This window comes from Somniosus microcephalus, chromosome 17 (genome assembly GCF_052327205.1).
Source record: "Somniosus microcephalus isolate GS21.2 chromosome 17, FLI_Smic_1.0, whole genome shotgun sequence".
Taxonomy (NCBI): Eukaryota; Metazoa; Chordata; class Chondrichthyes; order Squaliformes; family Somniosidae; genus Somniosus; species Somniosus microcephalus.
The window spans coordinates 33,405,545-33,426,430 of NC_141003.1; the positions used below are offsets into that span (position 1 = coordinate 33,405,545).

Consider the following 20,886-nt stretch of genomic DNA (forward strand, 5'->3'; position numbering starts at 1 on the left):
CAAAACTTCTGGAGTTCAAATCAGTGTAGACAGCCTCTGAGGGATCTCATTCCATTTGACTTTAGTGCACCAAGGACCACAATCCAGGCTCAACTCTGCAATTATACTGTCACATTTGTGTCAGCGAACAACTAAAATTTCTTAAAGGAGAAAAGGGAGATAGAGAGCCATAGGGGTTTAGGTAGGGAATTCCGGAGCGTGGGGATGAGGTAGCTGAAGGCACTGTCGCAAGGAATGGAGGGGGAGGGGAGGGGAAGGCAGTGGCAGTGGGGAGTTGTAGGACTGGAGCAGATTACAAAAATAGGGAAGGGTGAGGCCATGGAGGGATTTAAACACAAAAATTAGAATTTTAAATTGCAGATGTTGGATAACAGGAGCTAATGTACATTAGCTGGGACAGGTGTGTGGATGAGTAGGAGTTTGGGCAAGATTTGCTGCGGACAGCAAAGTTTTAGATCAGCTGAACTTTATAGAGGATGGGAGGCTGACCAGGAGAGCATTGGAACAGTTGAGGCGGGAGGTGACAAAGGCATGGATGAGGATTTCATCAGCAAATGGGCTGCAGTAGGGGTGGAGGCAGATAATGTTATGCAGGTAGAAGTAGATTATCTTTGTGAGGGAGAGGATATGGGGTTAGAAGCTCAGCTCGGGGCTGAAGTTGCAAACATCCTGGTTCAGAAGAGGCACTGACCAGAGAAGGGGTTGGAATCAGTGGCAAGGGTACAGAGTTTATGGCTGGAGCTGAAGACAATGACTAGAAAGAAAAGAAAGACTATGATCATGTCAATGTTTAGCGAGAGGAATTTGCAGCTTATCAAAGACTGAATGTCAAGCAGGCTGATAACACAGCTGCAGAGAGAGGTGGTGGGGAGGTAGGGCTGGGTGGCAACAGCGTATGATCTGCGATGATGTTAAGAGGGACAAAATGTAAATGAAGAAGAGGGGGCCAAGGATAGATCCTTGGGAGGACTCCAGATATAACAGTGTTGGGAAGGGAAGCCATTGCTGGAGGTGCTCTGGCTATGATCAGATAAGTAAGAGTGGAACCAAACAAGGGCAGTTCCATCGAGGAGGATGGCATGTTTGTCTGCACTAGAGAGGTAAAGGAGGGCTAATGCACCACAGAGAATGTTGTTAATGACTTGTTGGGGCCATTGCGATGCTTTGACAGGGACAGAAACCGGATTGGTGATAACAAATAAGGAGTTGCAGGAGAAATGGGCACAGATTTGGGAGACGATAACACATGACTTGAGAGGAAAGGGAGGTTAGAGATCGGGGGGGAGAAATTGGGTGAGTAGCGCCACAAGAGGCAGTCAGTGGCTGTAGCGCCACTGGCTGCGTCTCCCGCGATATTCAGTAGGGACGCTATTGGTGGCGTTAGGGATTTGCGCTGCACCGCCACCGATGACGTCATCGGTGTGCGCAGTGCCCCGTTCGCGATATTTGGTAGCGAACGGCGCAGTTGCGCCGTTCGCTACCCGTGCCCGGTTCACGGGGCCTTACTGTGCTGGCAGCGGCGCAAGTTAAGGTGGAGGTGCGGGGCAGCTGCTTTTTCGGCGGCCGCCTGCCAGCACCTCCGTCCCCGGCCTCCTAACCGCACCCCCCCCCCCCCCCCGCGGCATTGCCGGCTGTTTCCCGAGAGCCCGGCACTTCTCCTTGGTGCCGGGCTCATTTGCTGGCACTCGCGAGCGGGGATTGCGCTGTTGCAGGCACCTCCCCCTTAACAGTGGGAGGAAGGCCTGCAGTACCGCTGCGGCACGTTGCGCTGCGATAATAAGTTTCAGCGCCCCAAGAGGGACGCGGAGCGCCTCGAGCCTCGCCCCGTGTCCCGTGTCCCTCGAGCGGCACTGAAACTGAATTTCTGGCGATCGGTATTACTCCGATCGCTGCGTTAAATCCTGCGCTCAGGCGACTTTTGCGCCACTTTGGCGCCCCAACCCAATTTCTAGGCCAGGGTGTTAGTTTGCAAGGACAGAGGGTTTTTCTTGTGTGGGGGGTGGGGTTTGAGGAGCGTGATGACAGTAGTTATGAAAGGGGGGGGTTACAGTACCTGAGGAGGGGATTACAATGTCAGTTCACAGTCATCGAACTGAAACGTTAACTCTATTTCTCTCTCCACAGATGCTGCTTGATCTGCCAAGTATTTTCAGCATTTTCTGTTTTTATTTCAGATTTCCAGCATCCGCAGTATTTTGCTTTTGTATCAGTTCACATGGATCTAGGAAGGAAATTTGGGTCATCAGCAGTTTAATTGAAATGGGGTCAAGGGAGCAGGGTGTGGGTCTTGTGGACGAGCTGAGCTCTAAGAGGACACGGGGCTATTTGGAGAGAAACTAGTGAGATCAAAACCCTCCAAACATAGCAGGTGCTGTTAAGGGGTTTATCACTTAGAGACACGCCACCAAATTGCTTTGTTTGGTCTCTTAGAAAAAACAATCTCCAATTAACCATATGACTTTGGATTCATATTCCAATATGGGGCTTTCGTGAGAAATTGGCCCCTTTTAAGCAAGCTTTAATACTAGATACAAAGATGCTTTCCATGGAAAATTGCCCAAAAGAGTCCTGAAACATGACCGCCTACAGAAATTACAGGTGGAAATACCTTTAACAAACCATTAAAAACCAAAGAAGAGTCATGTTGCAGCTCATTAGATTCTGCCCCTATACACTATCTAACATGCTCACTTGTAGCCTGTATTAACTGAAATCAGACACTGTAGCAATGTAATATATTAGTAACGAGTAGACCTGTACATTTAGATGGTAAGTAAAGAAAGAGATAAAGGTTTGGTTTAAAAGCCAGGGAGATGGAAGGGTGAGGTTAAATTAACGAAAAAAATTCTGAACATGGATCAACAGAAGACAAGCTGGATGATTTGAATGATCTTTCCTTATTCCTACTTTGTGGGATAACTATACTGATCGGACTATATAATTCCAAAACTTAGCAACAGCGATTTTTTGCCCAATGTTACTTCATAGAGCTGCCATTAATTCACATAAAAAACAATCTGAGGAAATACCAGTGCATTTGATAAACTAAGGCTCTGCAGTCTTGAAAGCAGACCTCTCAGGTGACCTTATTATTGATATATAAAGAAATTTAAATAGGATACAGAAAGTAAATCCAAAACTGTACTTCAGATATGCCTAGGTAGCAGGACAAGGCGGCGTTTGTTGAGGATTATGAAATGCAAATTTAGAACCAATGTCAGAACGTACCTTTTCACATGAAGGGTGATCAACAGCCAGGAAGGGTAATTAAGGCCAGAACGCTGGATTTTATAATGGGAAGCTAGTACGATGAGCTCCGATGGGCTTAAGGGCCTTCTTCCTCTGAACCAATTTGTTATCTTGTAACCATGAATACCAGCTCCAAAAATATATCTGGGACACAATTATTCTAATCTAACACCCAAGGACAGAATCACCTTCTCTGGTATTTTGCACACGTATGAAACTAACTATTGATCAGTTTCAAAATAAAAATCTGAATTTTCCTAAAATTATATACAAGCTCATAATAAGTCATATTGTAATAAATCAGACATCAAAATAAAATTCTTCGAAGTTTTTGATTAAATGAGCCCAATTCATCTCATTTTTAAACCATAAACTGCCCAGAACTAAGTTCATACATATATTTTGACACAGATAAAGTATTTTCTTTGCACTGAGTAGCTATCTGATAATTTTAACACCCACTGTGCTGGTTAACAGAATTCAAATTAATGGTTAGAAGTACATATTTTTTTTTTAAGTCACTTCCTGCCAGCACTCACTATACACTGACACAATGGGCTGGATTTTTACTTGGAGATAGGAAGGGCTGGATTGAGGTTGGGAAACCTGGAAAAACGGGTTTCCCTCAGGCTCTGCTGAATTTAACGGCAGGAACCGATTAACATTTTTTTCTCCGCTTCCTGGCTGCACCCAGCCAGATTGAGAAGTTGGCTGGCTGCCGGGCAGGTAGGCCTTCGGCATCAGGCCACAGCTGGGGAGCGGAGAAGAGGGAGGGGAGTTGGAGCAGGGGGGGGGGGGGGGGTGGTTTGGACAACGCGTCAGAGATCGGAGGCCTCAGGGGTGAGATCAGAAGGGTCGGGGGTGGGGGGGGGTGTCCGATCGCGGGGGGTTGGCAAAGTAGGTACACTGGATCCAGCAGCTAAGTGGAAAGGCATTTGCCTTCTGGATCCAGCAGTCCTCACCTCCCTTTAGTTGGGGGGTTTCCAGAGGCTCGAGTTAAATAATTTGAAATGGTGGCTCAATATGAGGCATGCAGCCTCATTATAATATTTAAATTGCCAACCCACCTCCTGGGAGCGGGTTGGTTAACCGCAACCCCCCACCCCCCAATCCAAACCCCGCCTCGCCTCGGTTAAAACTGGAAGTGGATGGGTTAAAGGCAGGTTGGAGGTCGGGATTCAGATTTTTAACACTTTAACCTCCCACCCAACCCAAACGCGCCCATTTTTGGGTGTTAAAATTCCCCCTGATGCACCCAAACTTCATATACTCTCTGGTTTTGAAATAAGCCTCCAATAAAAACAAAACATTTTGTCTTGGGCATTGCACTAGGTCTATAAAAACAACCACAAATCACAAAATAATTTTACCAAACATTTTGGAAGGCTTTTGGTACAATTATTTTTTATGATTTCCAAATGTGGTTGATTTTGAAGGTGTTGCATGCTGTATGAAACATTTCCATTTAAGACCACCATAATACTAATTTTTCTGAATTATCCATTCTCTCATTTCCACACCATCTCATTTGAGCAGAATAAATCATATCAACATTAATAAACAGCTCAATATTACATTTCTTATATATTTTTATGATGGACTGAATAATGTCTACACAATGGTTCTGCACAATGGTTCTGGTAAAATTATGGTTACAAAACAAATTCACCACACTTGACGGACTTTGGATTTAGTATAAACAATATCTATGCAATACACTATGCTGTTTCACAGTCTGTCAAAGGTACAGTGGCCTTGGCATTCAATTCCATTTTTAAACTGTGTTGCTGCATGCCAGCATAATGTGCAAGAACCCCAAATGGCTGTGTCACAGGGTGGTAGAGGGTTGTGATCTACCCTGTGCAGAAGTCCCAATAAATACGCTGAACAGAAAACTGGCTGAAACACATAAACTAAGTAATTAATTGGAAACTTTTCAGACTGGAAAAAGGTTACAAGCAGGGTATCCAAGGTTAATTTTGAGACCTGTGCTACCAGTGAGGCTAACTCAATAGACAAAGAAAATACAAGATGACTTGAATGCTTCAGATAACAAAGTCAATAATTGTTAGATGCAATAAAATGTAAAAAATAGTTGGTATGAGTATAGGTAATGACTTGTGTGCAACAGAGGTGGAACCAAGATATAAGCCCAGTGTCTGATTTTCTGTCCTTTTGTCACCGGATCATCTGCTGGGTCTAGCAAAAGTGAAGTACCTCATCAGTCTCACTGGCTCCCCAACGTGTGGGATATTTAAAACCTCGGATTTAACTGGCTGCAAATTCAGACAATTGGCCAGAAAGTGAGTGACCAGTCTACCCCACAGTCCAGGAAGCAATTATTAAAATTATTAGGTTTGAGAAGTTGTTGGGAGTCCTTGGTCACAGAGCTGGATCCATTCACTTTTGGAGGAACCCAGCAGATAATGAAAGAAGAAAAAACAAGCTTTACTGAAACTAAAACAAAGACAATCACCTCAGTTTGTAACATGAACATTGAGGGAGCAGATGCTCCCTCTACAACTGTCCCTATGAGCATGGCACCAAGGAACCAAGAGAAAAAGAGTATGGAGCAGATGCTGAAGGCAGTAGCGCAAAGCACCGATCATGATATTAAAAAAGTCTAGTTAGTTGCTCATTTTAGATCAATGGGTAGAAAAATACAAACAGATTAACTCATTCCACACTGGCTTCAACAATTCTACTTCTTTCTGCTAGAGAAAGCTTGGACGAATTGGCCTCAAACGCAGGACTACTATACACGTTCTGGTCTTGCATTCATTGGCAAACTTTGTGGATAGGGTTTCTGGAAGACATAAAGATCACAATGGGCCTGATGGTCCCCTGGGCTTGGGGACATTTCCCTCCCCCAAAATGCAGGTTAACACAGCTCTCACTGCTAGCAAAGAAAATACATTCTGCTCTCTAGCCACTGTACCACAATAAGAATGACCCCTAGACCCCTTTCCCTTACAGAGCAATTGAAAACCACAGTCCTCTGTATCATGCAACATGCGCAGAATTATGTCAGTACCTCAATTTGTAATACAAATGTATATTTTTCTATGATCGGGATATATTGTGATTCAACAATCATTATGTACCTGTAATTGTAATGGTTTTATGAACATACGAACAATAACGGACAGGTAAAGACCCCCTGGGTCCATCGACCCTGTCCCACACAACTGCTATACCTTGTGTATCACAATATATACACTCCATCCCATCTGAAACCATGTGATCTCCTGGGAGAAGCAAAAAACCCAGGCCAACATAGGGAAAAAAATTCGGGAAATTCCTCTCCGACCCATCTAGGCGATTGAAACTAGTCCAGATCATCACTCTGGCCCTGAATTCCCTGCAGTACCTACCTTTTGTAAGAGGTGATCTCCGCCCCAGCCACAAAGAGGCCCAGCTCTCGCTTGAAGGAATTCAGCGAATCAGCATCCACTGCACAAGACAGCAGCCTGTTCCAGAGGTCCACTATTCTCTGGGAAAAGAACCACCTCTTGACATCTAACCTAGATCTAGCTTTATACAACTGAAATGTGTGACCCCTCGTCCTCCCATCTTATGTTCATTAATAAATAGACATTCTTATTATGAACACAGCTAGCTTTTGCTAGACACTTTATTGAGCACATGTGGACTAGGTACAGTATCTGTAGAGGCATCCATCTTGACTGCTGCCTTGTGGGTAGCCTAGTGCCTCATGGGTAATGTAGTCTAATATACATACGGCTGGGTAGTGTAGTCTTATATACATACAGCTCTACCTAGTGTCCACTATAGAATGACATGTTATTGATCATTACACTCCCTAACCTATTTAATTGAAAAACTGTCAACTGGAACACAATCTATTCCCTTCATTATCTTATAAACCTCAACCAGATCACCTCTAAAGTGCAGAGTCCCAGCTCTTTTAGCCTATCTTGATAACTAAGATGCTTTAAACTAGAAAATAGTCTAGTGGCCCTCCTCTGCACTGTCTCCAAAGCCTCAATATCACCTACCATGTGTGGAGACCAAAACTAGACACAGTATTCCAAGTGCAGCCTGACCAAGGTCTTGTACAAGGACAAAATAGTATGCCTCGTCTTATACTCAATTGTCCTATGGATACACCCTAACACCCTATTTGCTCTAGCTATCTCTTCACAGCATTGCTCATGTACCTTTAAGGATGTATGCACTAGAATGCCCAAATCTATCTCCACGTTCTTTAATGTGTTTCCCTGAAGGGTGTATGAATGTTGAGCATTTGCCCTGCCCACATGCAAAACACTGCACTCACCCAAATTAAACATCATTTGCCAGTCATGAGCCCAATCTCCCAACACATTAAGATCTGCCTGAAGCAGATGAGCGTCATCTACAGTCCTGATACTCACAGATCTTGGTATCATCTGCAAATCACAGTCCCAATACTGACATCCAGATCATTAATAAAAATAGTAAAGTGCAAGGGTCCCAACACCAATCCCTGCAGGACACCACTGGTGACTTTCTCCAAACAGATCCAAATCCATCTGTAATTACTTTTTGCCTACGTCCCGCTAGCAAGTTCTCAATCCTGCTCAATATATTACCACTAGTACCAGAGGCTTTAATCTTATAGAGAAGCCTCTTGTGCGGTACCTTACCAAAAGCTTTTTGGAAGTCCAAGTAGACAATGTCTACTGCACTTCCCTCATCCACCAACTTTGTAACCTCTTCAAAAATACAATTAGATTTGTAAGACATGACCTTTTTATGAAGCAATGTTGGATTCCCTAATATGTCTCTTTCTATCCAACCATTCATACATTGCATCCTTAATGATTCCCTAAAGCATCTTACCTATTACTGATGTTAAACTAATGGGCCTATAGTTACACCGGGTCTGTTTTGTCACCTTTTTTAAAGATAGGGACTACATTAGCCTCCTTCCAGTCTATAGGAAACATTCCAGAGGGCAGTGAGCTATTAAAAATATAGGTTAGGGGCTCAAACAGCACATGTCCCAGCTCCCTGAGGAACCTTGAGTGGATATTATCTGGCCCGCTGCTCTATTTTCAAGTTCTTAATTCTTTCTAAAACAATCTGTTCATCTATGTTAATATTACTAGTTTTGTTAGTAACATTATTAAATTCTAGTAGTGGAGCATCATCTTTAAGCGTGAAGACAAATGCAAAGTACTCATTAATATTTTCTTTCACAATTTTTTTTAAATGTTGCAGTTGATCCTGAAAATTTTAACCTACATATATTTTATATGCATAATTAAACACATGGAATAAGTAGGACTCCAATTTGTTTTGTTCTTACCTTGTTCAAAGCTTCAAGAACCAATCCATGAAAACCCTCCAACAAACACTGCTGTTTAATTAAATTCTGCATTGATTCCAACATGTCTGTATCTTCCTCTGCATCCATCGTGCCCTCTTTCAGATTGACTTTGGATACTAGGTAGTAATACAAATAAACCCAATTAGAAGCAGTTCAGAAGAACTTAAAGAAACAAAGGGGAGAATTATATCCTTGAAAAATAGGGTAGGTTTGGATCATGGGGGTAGTTAAATTGTTAAAAATCAGATTCCTGACCTGAACCCGCCCACTTCCGGTTTTAACAGAGGCAGTACAGTGGGGGGGGCGGGCAGCCAACCCGCTCCCAGGAGGCGGGACGTCAATTTAAATATTTTAATGAGGCTGGAAGCCTCTTCTTTAACCTCCATTTTGTTTTTAACTGCATCTGGTCGGGATTTACACACTTCGTAAAACCCGGCAGTTACAGCAAGGCGGGGATTGCTGCATCCAGGAGGCAAGTGTCTTGACACTTACCTCCTGGGTCTAGGGTCCCTACCAACACACCTGACGCGATCGGAGAACCCCCCTCAAGGTTTCCGATCACCTTCCCGGACCCTCCCTTGCCCCCCGCCGCCCCCACAATGATCCCGATGCCGGCCCTGATCTCCTCTATTGCTCCCCACCCGGTCCCTTGACGGCCCCGAACTCTTGCTTCCCTCCACGTGACCCCTCCCCCCCGGTCCCTCAACTGCCCTGCTCTCTTCCCCCCCCCCCCCCGCACCGCAATCCCTCGATGGCCCCGATCTCTTGTCCTCCCCCTCAGTCCCTCAATGGCCCGGATCTCTTGCTTCCCTCCCACCTCCCCAGATCTCTCGCCTCCCCCCGCAGTCCCTCGATGGCCCCGATCTCGTGCCTTCCCCACCCCACCCCCACCCAGTCCCAGTCCCACGACGGCCTCAATCTCTTGCTTCACCCCTATCCCCCTCGATGGCCCCATTCTCTTGCCTCCCCCTCTCCATCTGGCTGGCTGCGGGTGGGAAACAGAGGCTTCAAATGCAAATCAGGCCCTGCCATTAAAGTCGGCAGGTCCTGCGGGAAACCCATTCTCCTGACCGCATCAGAGCCCCCCACTTCACCCCCATGAAAATCCAGCCCAAAATGAGAGAAAATTTCAAATGAAAAATTCTGCATAAATACTCCATGATTACTAAAGGTAATCCAGATTAGCTCTCCATCCTCTTTCCTACATTATTCAACTTTAGGCAGCATTACAGATTTAACCCAAGCCATTGTGCCACAAAAACCCATCAGGTCCCATATAATATTTGACATTTGGGTACATTCCTCAGAAAAACAACAATACCTAAAGTTCTTACTTTAGTTCTGTGCACCTGCCTACCACAACAATCCCCTTCCTCTTCTTTGCATTCATTTACAGAAATCTCCTTTTGAATGGATTAAGTTTATTCAATATTCTCCATATTGTTCCCATTCCCCCTGTACATAGCTAGCGTTTCATCAAAGTGAAAAACTTTTTTGTCCAAAAAGATCATCCAGCCATAATCACCTAAATTAACCCTTACTGTTAACAGAATACATTATGTCTGTCAGGTGTTCATTACATTGGCGTGCCACCAGCAGTACACTTAAATATGCAAATCCAGGCCAGAAAATAGTCTTGATAATCTAATTGATACAAGACTGTATGACCATGATCCATAAATAGGCCCCTTAGTTTGCTGGCATTCTCCACTGTTTTCAAACTGATCCTTTAAATTTTACAGGGGTCTTTCAAGGTCAGGTTCTCAAACAGGTTGTCAGGACTGTTTAACATTAAAATTTGTTGTTCTGCCAAAATAAGATCATCTTTTCAACTAATGAAGGGAGGGTTCTGTCAGTGCATACTTAGAAAGAAACAGATTGCTGTTTTTTCTGCTCTGAACATATATATGCTGAACATCAAAACAACATTTCAACATTTCTTGTTATTAACAGCGAGTTTAAGTCTGCTCTTGCTGTTAATACAGCAGCAATTTCCATCCTTGGGCCCAGTAGGCAAGTGGAAGCTGTCCATTAGCCACTGGGCTAGAAACGCTGATTGACTGCTTTTGAATTAAAAACATTTCTGATCCATGCAACTGTGGAAAAGTGATGAGGAACTTTAATAAGGCAGTATTAAAAAAAAAAATTATTTAACCTGATCAGGACCACAAGTATAATATTCCTCAACCCTAAATTTAGCTAGTAATCTTTAAGTAAATCTGGCCACGGTGATGCCATCACTGGCCTCCTGGGCAGCATGCAAGAGTGATGTCTCAACATTCACTGGAACTCAGCAAGACACTTCCCAAGGCGCGCACAGATCTGTCCAATAAGGGGCAGTGTTGAAAATATAGAATTCATTGCATGACAACACATTACCAGAAATTTCACATGGACATTAGCCAAACCTCTCAAGTACCTACCCTTGTGTGTTGTTAGTTGGTATGATTGCACTAGGATGAGGGTGAGTGTGAGGGGTGGCTAGTGAGATGGGGAAGTGATAATGTAGATAGAGAGGGATGGGTGGAGGTGCAAGTAAGGATGTGCAGGAGAAGGGTAAAGAAGGCAGAGTGATGGGGGATGCAGCCAGGGACCCCCGACAACATCCCTGCTTTTGCCCTCCTGTGCAACGTGCAACCAGGCTGCATTGGTGTCCTGGGGAAATCTCTTCTGCCCTTGGAAGGGAAGAGAACCTCACTGCGTGCTGCGACTCCCTCCATAAGCATATGGAGGGAGTCATGCGTGAGCCTGGGTGCAGACGTGCACCTTTGTGCAATGCTGGTCAGTGTTTGCAGCACCTCAATGCTGTCAAACACTGACAGAACAACAGTCAAACTCAATGTGACCATGGTCCCGTTAAGAAAGCCGGCTGATGACGCGTCATCAGACCCGCTTCCTGTTAATTGGCCGGGAAGCCAGCAGGGCGGACTTAACAAGGCCAATCAAGGGAAAATCCCTTTGACAAAGCAGCTGCAGCCGGGAGTGTGTCCGGAACCCGGCAACCAGCTATCCTGCCGCCACGGAGAAAATCTAGTCCAATGTTACTTTACCTTGGCTCCTTAGAATAGCAGTGCACCAAGGGATGCAACACTGCTATTCAAGAAAGGAGGGAGAGAGAAAACAGGGAACTGCAGGCCAGTTAGCCTGACATGAGTCGTCAGGAAAATGCTGGAATCCATTATTAAGGACATAGTAACAGGGCACTTAGAAAATCATAACAGGATTAGGCAGAGTCAACATGGTTTTATGAAAGGGAAATGGTGTTTGACTAATCTATTAAGAGTTTTTTGAGGACGTAACTAGCAGGGTATATAAAGGGGAACCAGTGGATGTAGTATATTTGGATTTTCAAAAGGTATTCGATAAGATGTCACATGATAGGTTGTTGCACAAGCAAAGGGCTCATGGGGTTGGGAGCAATGGGGGAAAAATTCAGATGCTTTGCGCCTCCAGTTAGCGCCAGGGGTGCAAAGCAACTAGTGCCCAGGCACGGTGCCGCCAACACCTTCCGCGAAATTCAGTGGGAGGTTAGCGGCGGCAGTCACCGTTAGCGCCTGGCGGCGCTGCGCCGCCGATGACGTCATCGCCGTGCGCAGTGCCCCGGCTGCGATCTTCGGTAGCGCCCCGACTTACCGCCGGACGCCCATGTCCGACGGGGTCAGGGGGGGCCTACCTGCAGCCAGGGCAGCGCTAATTAAAGGCGAGGTGCCTGGCGGCCATTTTTCTTGCTGGCCGCCTGCCAGCACCTGCCCCCGTTGCCTTCCCTGGTCTCCTGAGCAGCCCCCCCCGCGGAGTGTCAACTGCGCTCAGTGAGCCCAACAATTCTCGAGTGCCGGGCTCCTTTACCAGCACTCCAATCCCTGGTGACCCAGCTGGGCCCCGGGTCGTGCTGCGCAAGGCCCCTCCCCTTTAAGAAAGGGAGGAAGGCCTGCAGAACCGCGGCACGTAGTCACAAGCTATTCCCTCGCAGCGCCCCAAGAGGGAGGCGGGGCGCTTCCAGTAGCGCCCCTCTTCCCTCTTGGGGCGCTACCGATTAATTTCGGCCGCAGGCGCACTAATTTTTTCGGGGCGTTGGCGAAGTTAGAGCCCCAAAGGGGACGCGACTCAATTTTTCCCCCAATATATTAATATGGATAGAGGATTGTTTAAAGGATCGAAAACAGACAGCAAGAGTAAATGGGTCATTTTCAGGTTGGCAAGCTGTTACTAGTGGGTGCCACAAGGATCAGTGCTCGGACCTCAGCTATTTACAATTTATATTAATGACTTGGATGAGGGGACCGAGTGTAATGTATCCAAGTTTGCTGATAATACAAAGCCAGGTGGGAAAGTAAGCTGTGAGGAGGATACAAAGGGTCTGCAAAGGGAGGTTATTCACTTTGGTAGGAAGAATAGAAAATCAGAATATTTTTTAAATGGTGAGAAACTATTAAATGTTGATGTTCCAAGGGATTTGGGGGTCCTTGTACACAAAACACGGTTAACATGCAGGTACAGCAAGCAATTAGGAAGGCAAATGTTATTTTGGCCTTTATTACAAGGGGGTTGGAGTACAAGAGTAAGGAAGTCTTGCTGCAATTGTACAGGGCTTTGGCGAGACCACACCTGGAGTACGGTGTACAGTTTTGGCCTCCGTACGTAAGGAAGGATTTCCTTAGGAGGTGCAACGAAGGTTCACTAGATTGATTACTGGGATGAGAGTGTTGACCGATGAGGAGATTGAGTAGAATGGGCCTATACTCTTGGGAGTTTAGAAGAATGAGGTGATCACATTGAAACATAAGATTCTTATTCTAAGAAGGCTTGACAGGGTAGATGCGGAGAGGCTGTTTCCCCTGGCTGGTAAGTCTAGAAAGAGCTGAATTCCAGAGGTGAGGTGAGAGTGACTACCCTGGATATCAAGGCAGCATTTGACCGAGTGTGGCGCCAAGGAGCCCTAGTAAAATTGAAGTCAATGGGAATCAGTGGGGAAACTCTCCACTGGCTGGAATCATACCCAGCACAAAGGAAGATGGTTGTGGTTGTTGGGAGGCCAAGGAAGGTGGTTGTTGGAGGCCAATCATCTCATCATCACCGCAGAGCAGTGGCCTCGGCCCAACCATCTTCAGCTGCTTCATCAATGACCTTCCCTCCATCATAAAGTCAGAAGTGGGGATGTTCGCTGATGATTGAAATGTTCAGTCCCATTCACAACTCCTCAGATAATGAAGCAGTCTATGCCCGCATGCAGCAAGATCTGGATAACATTCAGGCTTGGGTGGATATATGGCAAGTAACATTCGCGCCACACAAGTGCCAGGCAATGACCATCTCCAACAAGAGAGCATCTAACCACCACCCCTTGACATTCAACGGCATTACCATGGCCAAATACCATGGCCGAATCCCCCAACATCAATATCCTGGGGGGTCACCATTGACCAGAAACTTAACTGGGCCAGCTACATAAATACTGTGGCTACACAAGCAGGTCAGAGACTGGGTATTCTGCAGCGACTGTTTCACCTCCTGACTCCCCAAATCCCTTCTACCAACTACAAGGCACAAGTCAGGAGTGTAATGGAATACTCTCCATTTGCCTGGATGAGTTCAGCTCCAACAACACTCAAGAAGCTCAACAACATCCAAGACAAAGCAGCCCGCTTGATTGGCACCCCATCCACCACCTTAAACATTCACTCCCTCCACCACCGTTGCTGCAATGTGCACCATCTACAAGATGCACTGCAGCAATTCGCCAAGACTTCTTCGACAGCAACTCCCAAACCCACGACCTCTACCACCTAAAAGCACAAGGGCAACAGATGCATGGGAACACCATCACCTCCAAGTCACACACCATCCTGACTTGGAAATATATCGCCGTTCCTTCATAGTCGTTGGGTCAAAATCCTGGAACTCCCTCCCTAACAGCACTGTGGGAGTACCTTCACCATGCGAACTGCAGCAGTTCAAGGCGGTGGCTCACCACCACCACCTTCTCAAGGGCAATTAGGGATGGGCAATAAATGCTGGCCTTGCCAGAGACGCCCACATCCCAGGAACGAATTAAAAAATAGGGAGCATAGTCTCAGGATAAGTGGTCAGTCATTTAGGAGAGATGAGAAGAAATTTCTTCAGAGGGTTGTGAATCTTTGAAATTCTCTACCCAAGGGGGCTGTGGATGCTCAGTCGTTGAGTACATTCAAGGCTGAAATCAATAGATTTTTGGACTCTAAAGGAATCAAGGGATATGGGGATCGGGCAGGAAAGTGGCGTCAAGGTCGAAGATCAGCCATGATCTTGTTTAATGGTGGAGCACGCTCGAGTGGCCGTATGGCCTATTCCTCCTCCCATTTCTTATATTCTTATTATACTGTGTTAGTTTGAGCTTCTCCAGCACTTTTGTCTTATGTTCACTGTAAAAAGGCAATTTCCATAAGGAGACTGAGGTGTTCAATGATCCAAAACCTGCCTGCTTATGCATGTTATATGTGAGGTAGCATGCCCAGGATTAAATTACTCTCTAATTCTGGTTTATAAAAGGAACCATAGGTCAGTGAGATGCCACTCTTCCAAAAGGCAGAAAGTACTGCTCAAACTAAGAAAAGCAAGTAGGCCAAAACTAATTGATAAAATATATTTATAGGTTAATACACAGAAGCCAGGTGATATAGCAACATAATTAAACTGAAATCAGATCACAAGGAGTTAAAATACCATTTTTAGAAAGTGAAAAGACTTTTAAATGAAAGTGGTTTGTGACTTTCACAAAGTGATGATATATGTGAATCTTAGTTCCTCCGCAGATTTCAGATCTCCAGTCAAAACTAAAATTACAGCAGAATTCCCTGTACTTAAATAAAGCAAAAGCCTTTGAAGTCAGAGCTGTCCATCATCATGATTAAAGACACAATAATGTACAAAATGCTAATGAGCAGATGCTCACCTATCATTTGGTTCCCAGAGACCTGGTAAAGACCATACATTTTCAATTTCAACTCGAGCTTTCAAAACACAGAAATAAGATGAGGAAATTTCCATATTTTGTCATAAATTGCAGACTGGATGCATCACGTGCATGAAATTAATCAACCATCTATTCTGTCATACATGGTATTATCAACAAAGATTTGCTGTACCCATCAGTCTTGGCTCAACGGTAGCACTGTCATTTTAGTTAAAAGGTTGTGGGTTCAAGCCCCACTCCAGAGACTTGAGCACCATAATCCAGACCTTCACTTCAGTGCAGTACTGATGGAGTGCAAGACTGTCAGAGGTGCCGTCTTTTGGATCAAATGTTAAACCGAGACCTCAACTGCCCTCTCAGGTGAATGTAAAAAACCCATGCTATTATTCAAAGAGCAGAGTTCTCCCATTATAATGGCCGAAATGTACCCTCAACCAACATCACAAACAGATTATCTGGTCATTTATCTCATTGGTATTTGTGAGATTTGTGGTGCGAAAATTGGCTGCTGTGTAATGTTCTCCCTAATTTTTTTTGGGGTGCGCCACCCTTTAACCTGCATGGCCCATTCAAAATTTCACACATGTGCGAAATGTCCCAGTGAAAAGCCAGTGATCGGCCTACGCAGAACCTCCAGACAGCTGCGCGGCCTTAGCGGGAACGTTGCTGCTGTGTTTCCCTACATTACAAGTGAGAGAACTTCAAAACTACTTCATTGGCTGTGAAGCACTTTGGGACGGTCCGGAGGCCTTGAAACACACTACATAAATGCAAGCTTTAAATTATGTAAAATGTAGTTATTTTTCTGAACTCATTTATGTCTGGTATACCCATGAACCCATTTATAATAATATACTGTCAACATCCACGGATGGCTGAGAAATATATTACAGCAAAATAGAAAATTCCACCACATAGGATACTAAAAAAAAAAGTAAAAAAAGTATCCTAAGAAATACATTTTTCCCAGGGTCACATGTCTTCCAACCTAGGAGGTATTACATCTTCTAAGCCTCCGTATCACCTCTAGTTCTTTGTATTTTGTTTTCCTTCCCTACCACCCCCATCTCAGAAATCTAGATAATTCTGGAATAAATCCAGTGATAAATAGTGAACAGTTGTAATAATTTTGCCTTTTTTTGCACACGAGAAACCTGGTTTTAATTCACTAAACTCTATTACTCCTTGGTAAAACCACTCCAGCACTTCAACATTTTTTTATTATTTTCCATTTTTTTTTAAAACGGTAATTCATCAAACACAGTGGATCAGTATTTTTCACTTACCAGGGCATGTAATGTGTGACACAACTTGAAGGGCCTCAAGCTGTACCGAAGAATAGTTTGCATGACTCTTCAATATGTTCACTATTCTACTCAAAGTTAAGCTCATGACATCCAGACTCAGAGTACTGAAAATACATAAAATGATTATAGCACAGTAATTAGTGGCATAAAATCAAAATATAGTGTGATATATTTGTAGAATTCTGCTTTTACTTTATTTAAAAGTTTGCAAGGCTTGTAGACTGCATAATGCAGTGGATTTGTACACTATCCTTTTACATCTGGGATCTAGGCTTGAATCCAAAACATACTATCTGGATACAAAACAGACTATTTGGGATACAACTTGGCTCTCTTTTCCCGCCATGAGAATCCAATGTAAATGGCTTTGGACAGTTTCAACTCAGTTTCCAATATATATAGGTCTGCACCAGAACAGAAGCTTTTCTTTCAGATCTAAACCAGTAATATCATGCAAAGATACCACAAGAGCAGCTGGAGTACAAAGGTTAGAAATTCACACTGATGCTATATGGGGTGGTCTTGTGATATTGGGGGCTACACCTTTGAGACAGTGTATTAAAAGGGCTTTACTCTGCAAAGAGCACAGATTGTACTTGACCTGGGAGTTCTTAGCACTGAGCACTACATGCAAAAAGTTAGAAAGTGCTCCAAATTTTCATCAACGAGATCTCCATCTTGATAAGCGCAAACATTTACCAAAGAAATTCTAAAATTAAAAAGTACTCTAAATTCCACTATTGTTTGGATAGCATATCTTCATTAGCAGATCTTCCATGGCATAGCTCATGGCAACTCTAAGGATATGCAGTTTTAAGAATAAGGACGTTATATCATGAAATTCACAGTTTAGCATACTGATTCTAAGATGGTCATTTACATTTAAGGTCACAATGTCTAATTACTGTAAATAGATTCTGAGGTAATTAGAGGATGACTGATTGAATCAGATTGCCCGATTATTCAGGGCAGCTACTTGTAAATCCATGGCTCTTCCCCAACGTCAGCAGAGCTCTGACAAAATGATTGGCTTACTTTCTCTATGATTATTTTGCATCTCTATCAAGTGTGATGGTGCATGCTAGTGACAAGACTTTAGAACATTGACCAAAAAATATATAGTTGCTCATTGTTTGCAAGTCAATGACATGTTAATGAAGTGTTACTGTGGTAAGCAACATTCTGCTAACAGCAACAGACTGTCAACTCTTTCATGGCCTGAATATCCTTGGTAAATGTAAAATATATAAAATAGCAAAATACTGTGGATGCTGGAAATCTAAAATAACAGAAAGTGCTGGAAACACTCAGCAGGTCAGGCAGCATCGAGGAGAGGAGAAACAGAGTCAACATTTTGGGTCGAACCCTTTATCAAAACTGGAAAAGGCTAGGGAGGAGATATTTTTAAGCAGGGGCAGGGAGGAGGGAAGGAAAGAACAAAGGGAAGGTCTGTGAGAGGATAGAAGGCAGGAGAGATTGAATGATAAAAGGGATGATAGTGCAAGGCAAAAGGAGGTAATGGGACAAGTTAAGAAACAAAAGATGGCTCTAGGTGATGTGCAGATGATGATGGCAGCAACATTAATAGCCACCATGTGAGGAAACAAGAGAAAAATAAAGTAATACAGGAGCCAATTTATAGTCTGAAATTGTTGAACTCGATGTTAAGTCCAGAAGGCTGTAAAGTGCCTAATAGAAAGACGAGGTGCTGTTCCTCGAGCTTACGTTGAGCTTTGTTGGAACAATGTAAAAGGCCGAGGACAGAGTGATCAGAGTGGGAGTGGAGGGGAGAATTAAAGTGACAGGCGACCGGAAGCTCGGGGTCATGCTTGCAGATTGAACGGAGGTGTTCCGCAAAGCGGTCACCCAATTTGCGTTTGGTCTCCCCAATGTAAAGGAGACATGAACACTCTCGACTTCTCTTCAGCAGCACCGACACACTCTATCTCAAAGCTGTCCTGGTCCACAGTTCCATTTCATCCTTCAACTCATCTGAGGCTTCAACAAAAAACTTTTCTTATTCTTTTCAGATGTCAAGGATCGCAAGCTTCATCAACTCTTGGACACCAATGCCCCTCTGGAACCTTCCTCCTCTTCACTCTCTTCTGACCCCATCCCTTCTTCCAATCTGACCCCCTGCTGTGTTTTCACTATCCCCTCTGATCTTCCCCTCTCTGACCCCGAACGATCAGTCCTTCGCAAAGGCCAGAGCTTCATCCCCTTATGCCTCCATTTAAATTAAATCGAGAGCTCGGCACGACGCCAAGCTCTTTTTCCATCTTCTTTCGTCTCCGTGCCCACTTCTTTGGCCAGGAGTCTTGCCCCCCGCACAGCGGACCCTTTCTCCCGCTTTCAGAATTCTCGGTCTACCTGGACCCCTCCCTCTGGCCCATTACCCTCTCTAGATATTTTCATTGCTAACTGCTATATCAAATATATACACAAATATACTTTCTACTGTAAATCACTTCTAAAAAGTATCACCCTTTGAATTTTAAATGTAGAATACCGCAAACTAGAATTACGAGGACATAAGGCACCACAACATATTTCTAAATTAGCAGTATTCTCGGCACAGAAATCAAAAGCCGATACCATTGTTATTTTTTTTACAACTAAGAGGTTACCACAGGAAGTTCCTGAAACACCACAATTCAATATTTTCTCAATGGAGCCACATCTGTGCAATAATCACTTATCATTGTACAATTATCAGCCAATGTCCAATTTTCCCTAAGTTTAGAGTCAGCAGCAATAAGAGAACCTCGTCAGCAGTTGGTTCCCAATCTCAGCTGCGTCGTTAGGGCAAAGGCATCATGTGGTGATCAGAGAAACAGGGAGGGGAAAAAAAACATCAGACCCTCACTAATCAGGCTCTTGCATAGCTTCTAGCTGGAAAAAGAGGGGCTACTCTCCTACTTTCTCCTGTGGCCAGTGTGTTGTACAAGCCCCATGAACACCTCAAATATAAGTAGAAAAAATGAACTTACAGTAAGGCATACTGCACTGAAGCACAATTATCCAGCACCATGGAGTGGTGGAATGTAGGCTTCCATCTACAATAACTCGCACTATGGGCTCGATTTTCAGTGTGCCGTGGAGTCGGGATTGGAGGTGTGCGGGGGTTAAATTCCCGAAATCGGGGGTCCTGACCCCATGCCAGTTTCAAAGGAGGCGGGTACCCGCCCCGCACTGGGACCCGCCACCCCGAGGCAGGAAGGAATTAGTGCCAATTAACTGCCTGTTTACAGGTAGTTAACAGGCAGTTTTTAGCCTAATCCCTATTTTTAAGCTTGAACTGTGGGATTCCCGATGGCTCCAAACCACGTCAAGTTGGAGTCGTCGGGCCGTCGGGTTGAAGGGCTTGGAGGGGTCGAGATGTCAGTGTTCAGGTGAGTGATGTGTGCATAAGTGCAAAGGTAAGTGTGTTTGGTGTGTCTAAAGTGATTAAAGAAGTGTAAATTACCTTTTCTTACCTTTACAGCCTTCCTTCCTTTAGGTTCGGGGAGTCCCTCATCTCCCCAGCATAGAAAGCAGAATGGCTGCGAACTGTCAAAAGTGACAGCCTGCAGCTTTCTGTGCAGGAGAGATTTCTAACCGAGTCTGTGGAGAAGGACTCATGTTAGAAGTAAGACTGTCAGTGTTTGACAGCTTCAAACAGCTGTGAAACACTGATATTTCATCTGTCAAAACGTTTTGACAGATGAAATTTCAGTCTGTGACGTCACCTGTTGCCGGGTGGCCCTTAATTGGCCTGAGCGGGCTCAACAAGGTCAATCAAGTTAAAATCGTGTGGATTAGCCGCATCTCAATGGAGGTGGGACTGCAGCCCTGAAAGTTGTAGTCCCGCCTCCAACTCGACTCCTGAATGAAAATCCAGCCCATTGAGTTGTCAATCCCAGCAATGTTGTTTTTGGAGGTTAGATTATTGCCCCCAAAGAACAGAAGGAGAACTAAAGATACCAGCTCTTATAGACATCCCCATGGTCTGCTTCAGAACAGCGCTCAAAAAGCTGGGAACAGTTAACCTAACATCTGTACATTGC

General features: G+C 44.5%; 2 protein-coding genes across 3 annotated transcripts in view; one reads left to right on the forward strand and one right to left on the reverse strand.

Annotated features, from left to right (window-relative positions):
- lrrk2 (leucine-rich repeat kinase 2) overlaps nt 1-20,886 on the forward strand; it is a 304,627-nt gene that overhangs the window by 53,955 nt on the left and 229,786 nt on the right. The window lies entirely within an intron of this gene.
- Nucleotides 4,367-20,886, reverse strand: part of LOC147105626 (leucine-rich repeat serine/threonine-protein kinase 2-like) — a 44,300-nt gene continuing 27,780 nt past the window's right edge. The window contains exons 13-15 of the mRNA XM_086010174.1: nt 16,820-16,944; nt 8,564-8,700; nt 4,367-6,055 (exon numbers count right to left, since the gene is read on the reverse strand). Coding sequence (XP_085866300.1) covers nt 6,005-6,055; nt 8,564-8,700; nt 16,820-16,944 — 313 coding nt within the window. The 3' untranslated portion in view covers nt 4,367-6,004. The remainder of the gene's footprint in view (nt 6,056-8,563; nt 8,701-16,819; nt 16,945-20,886) is intronic.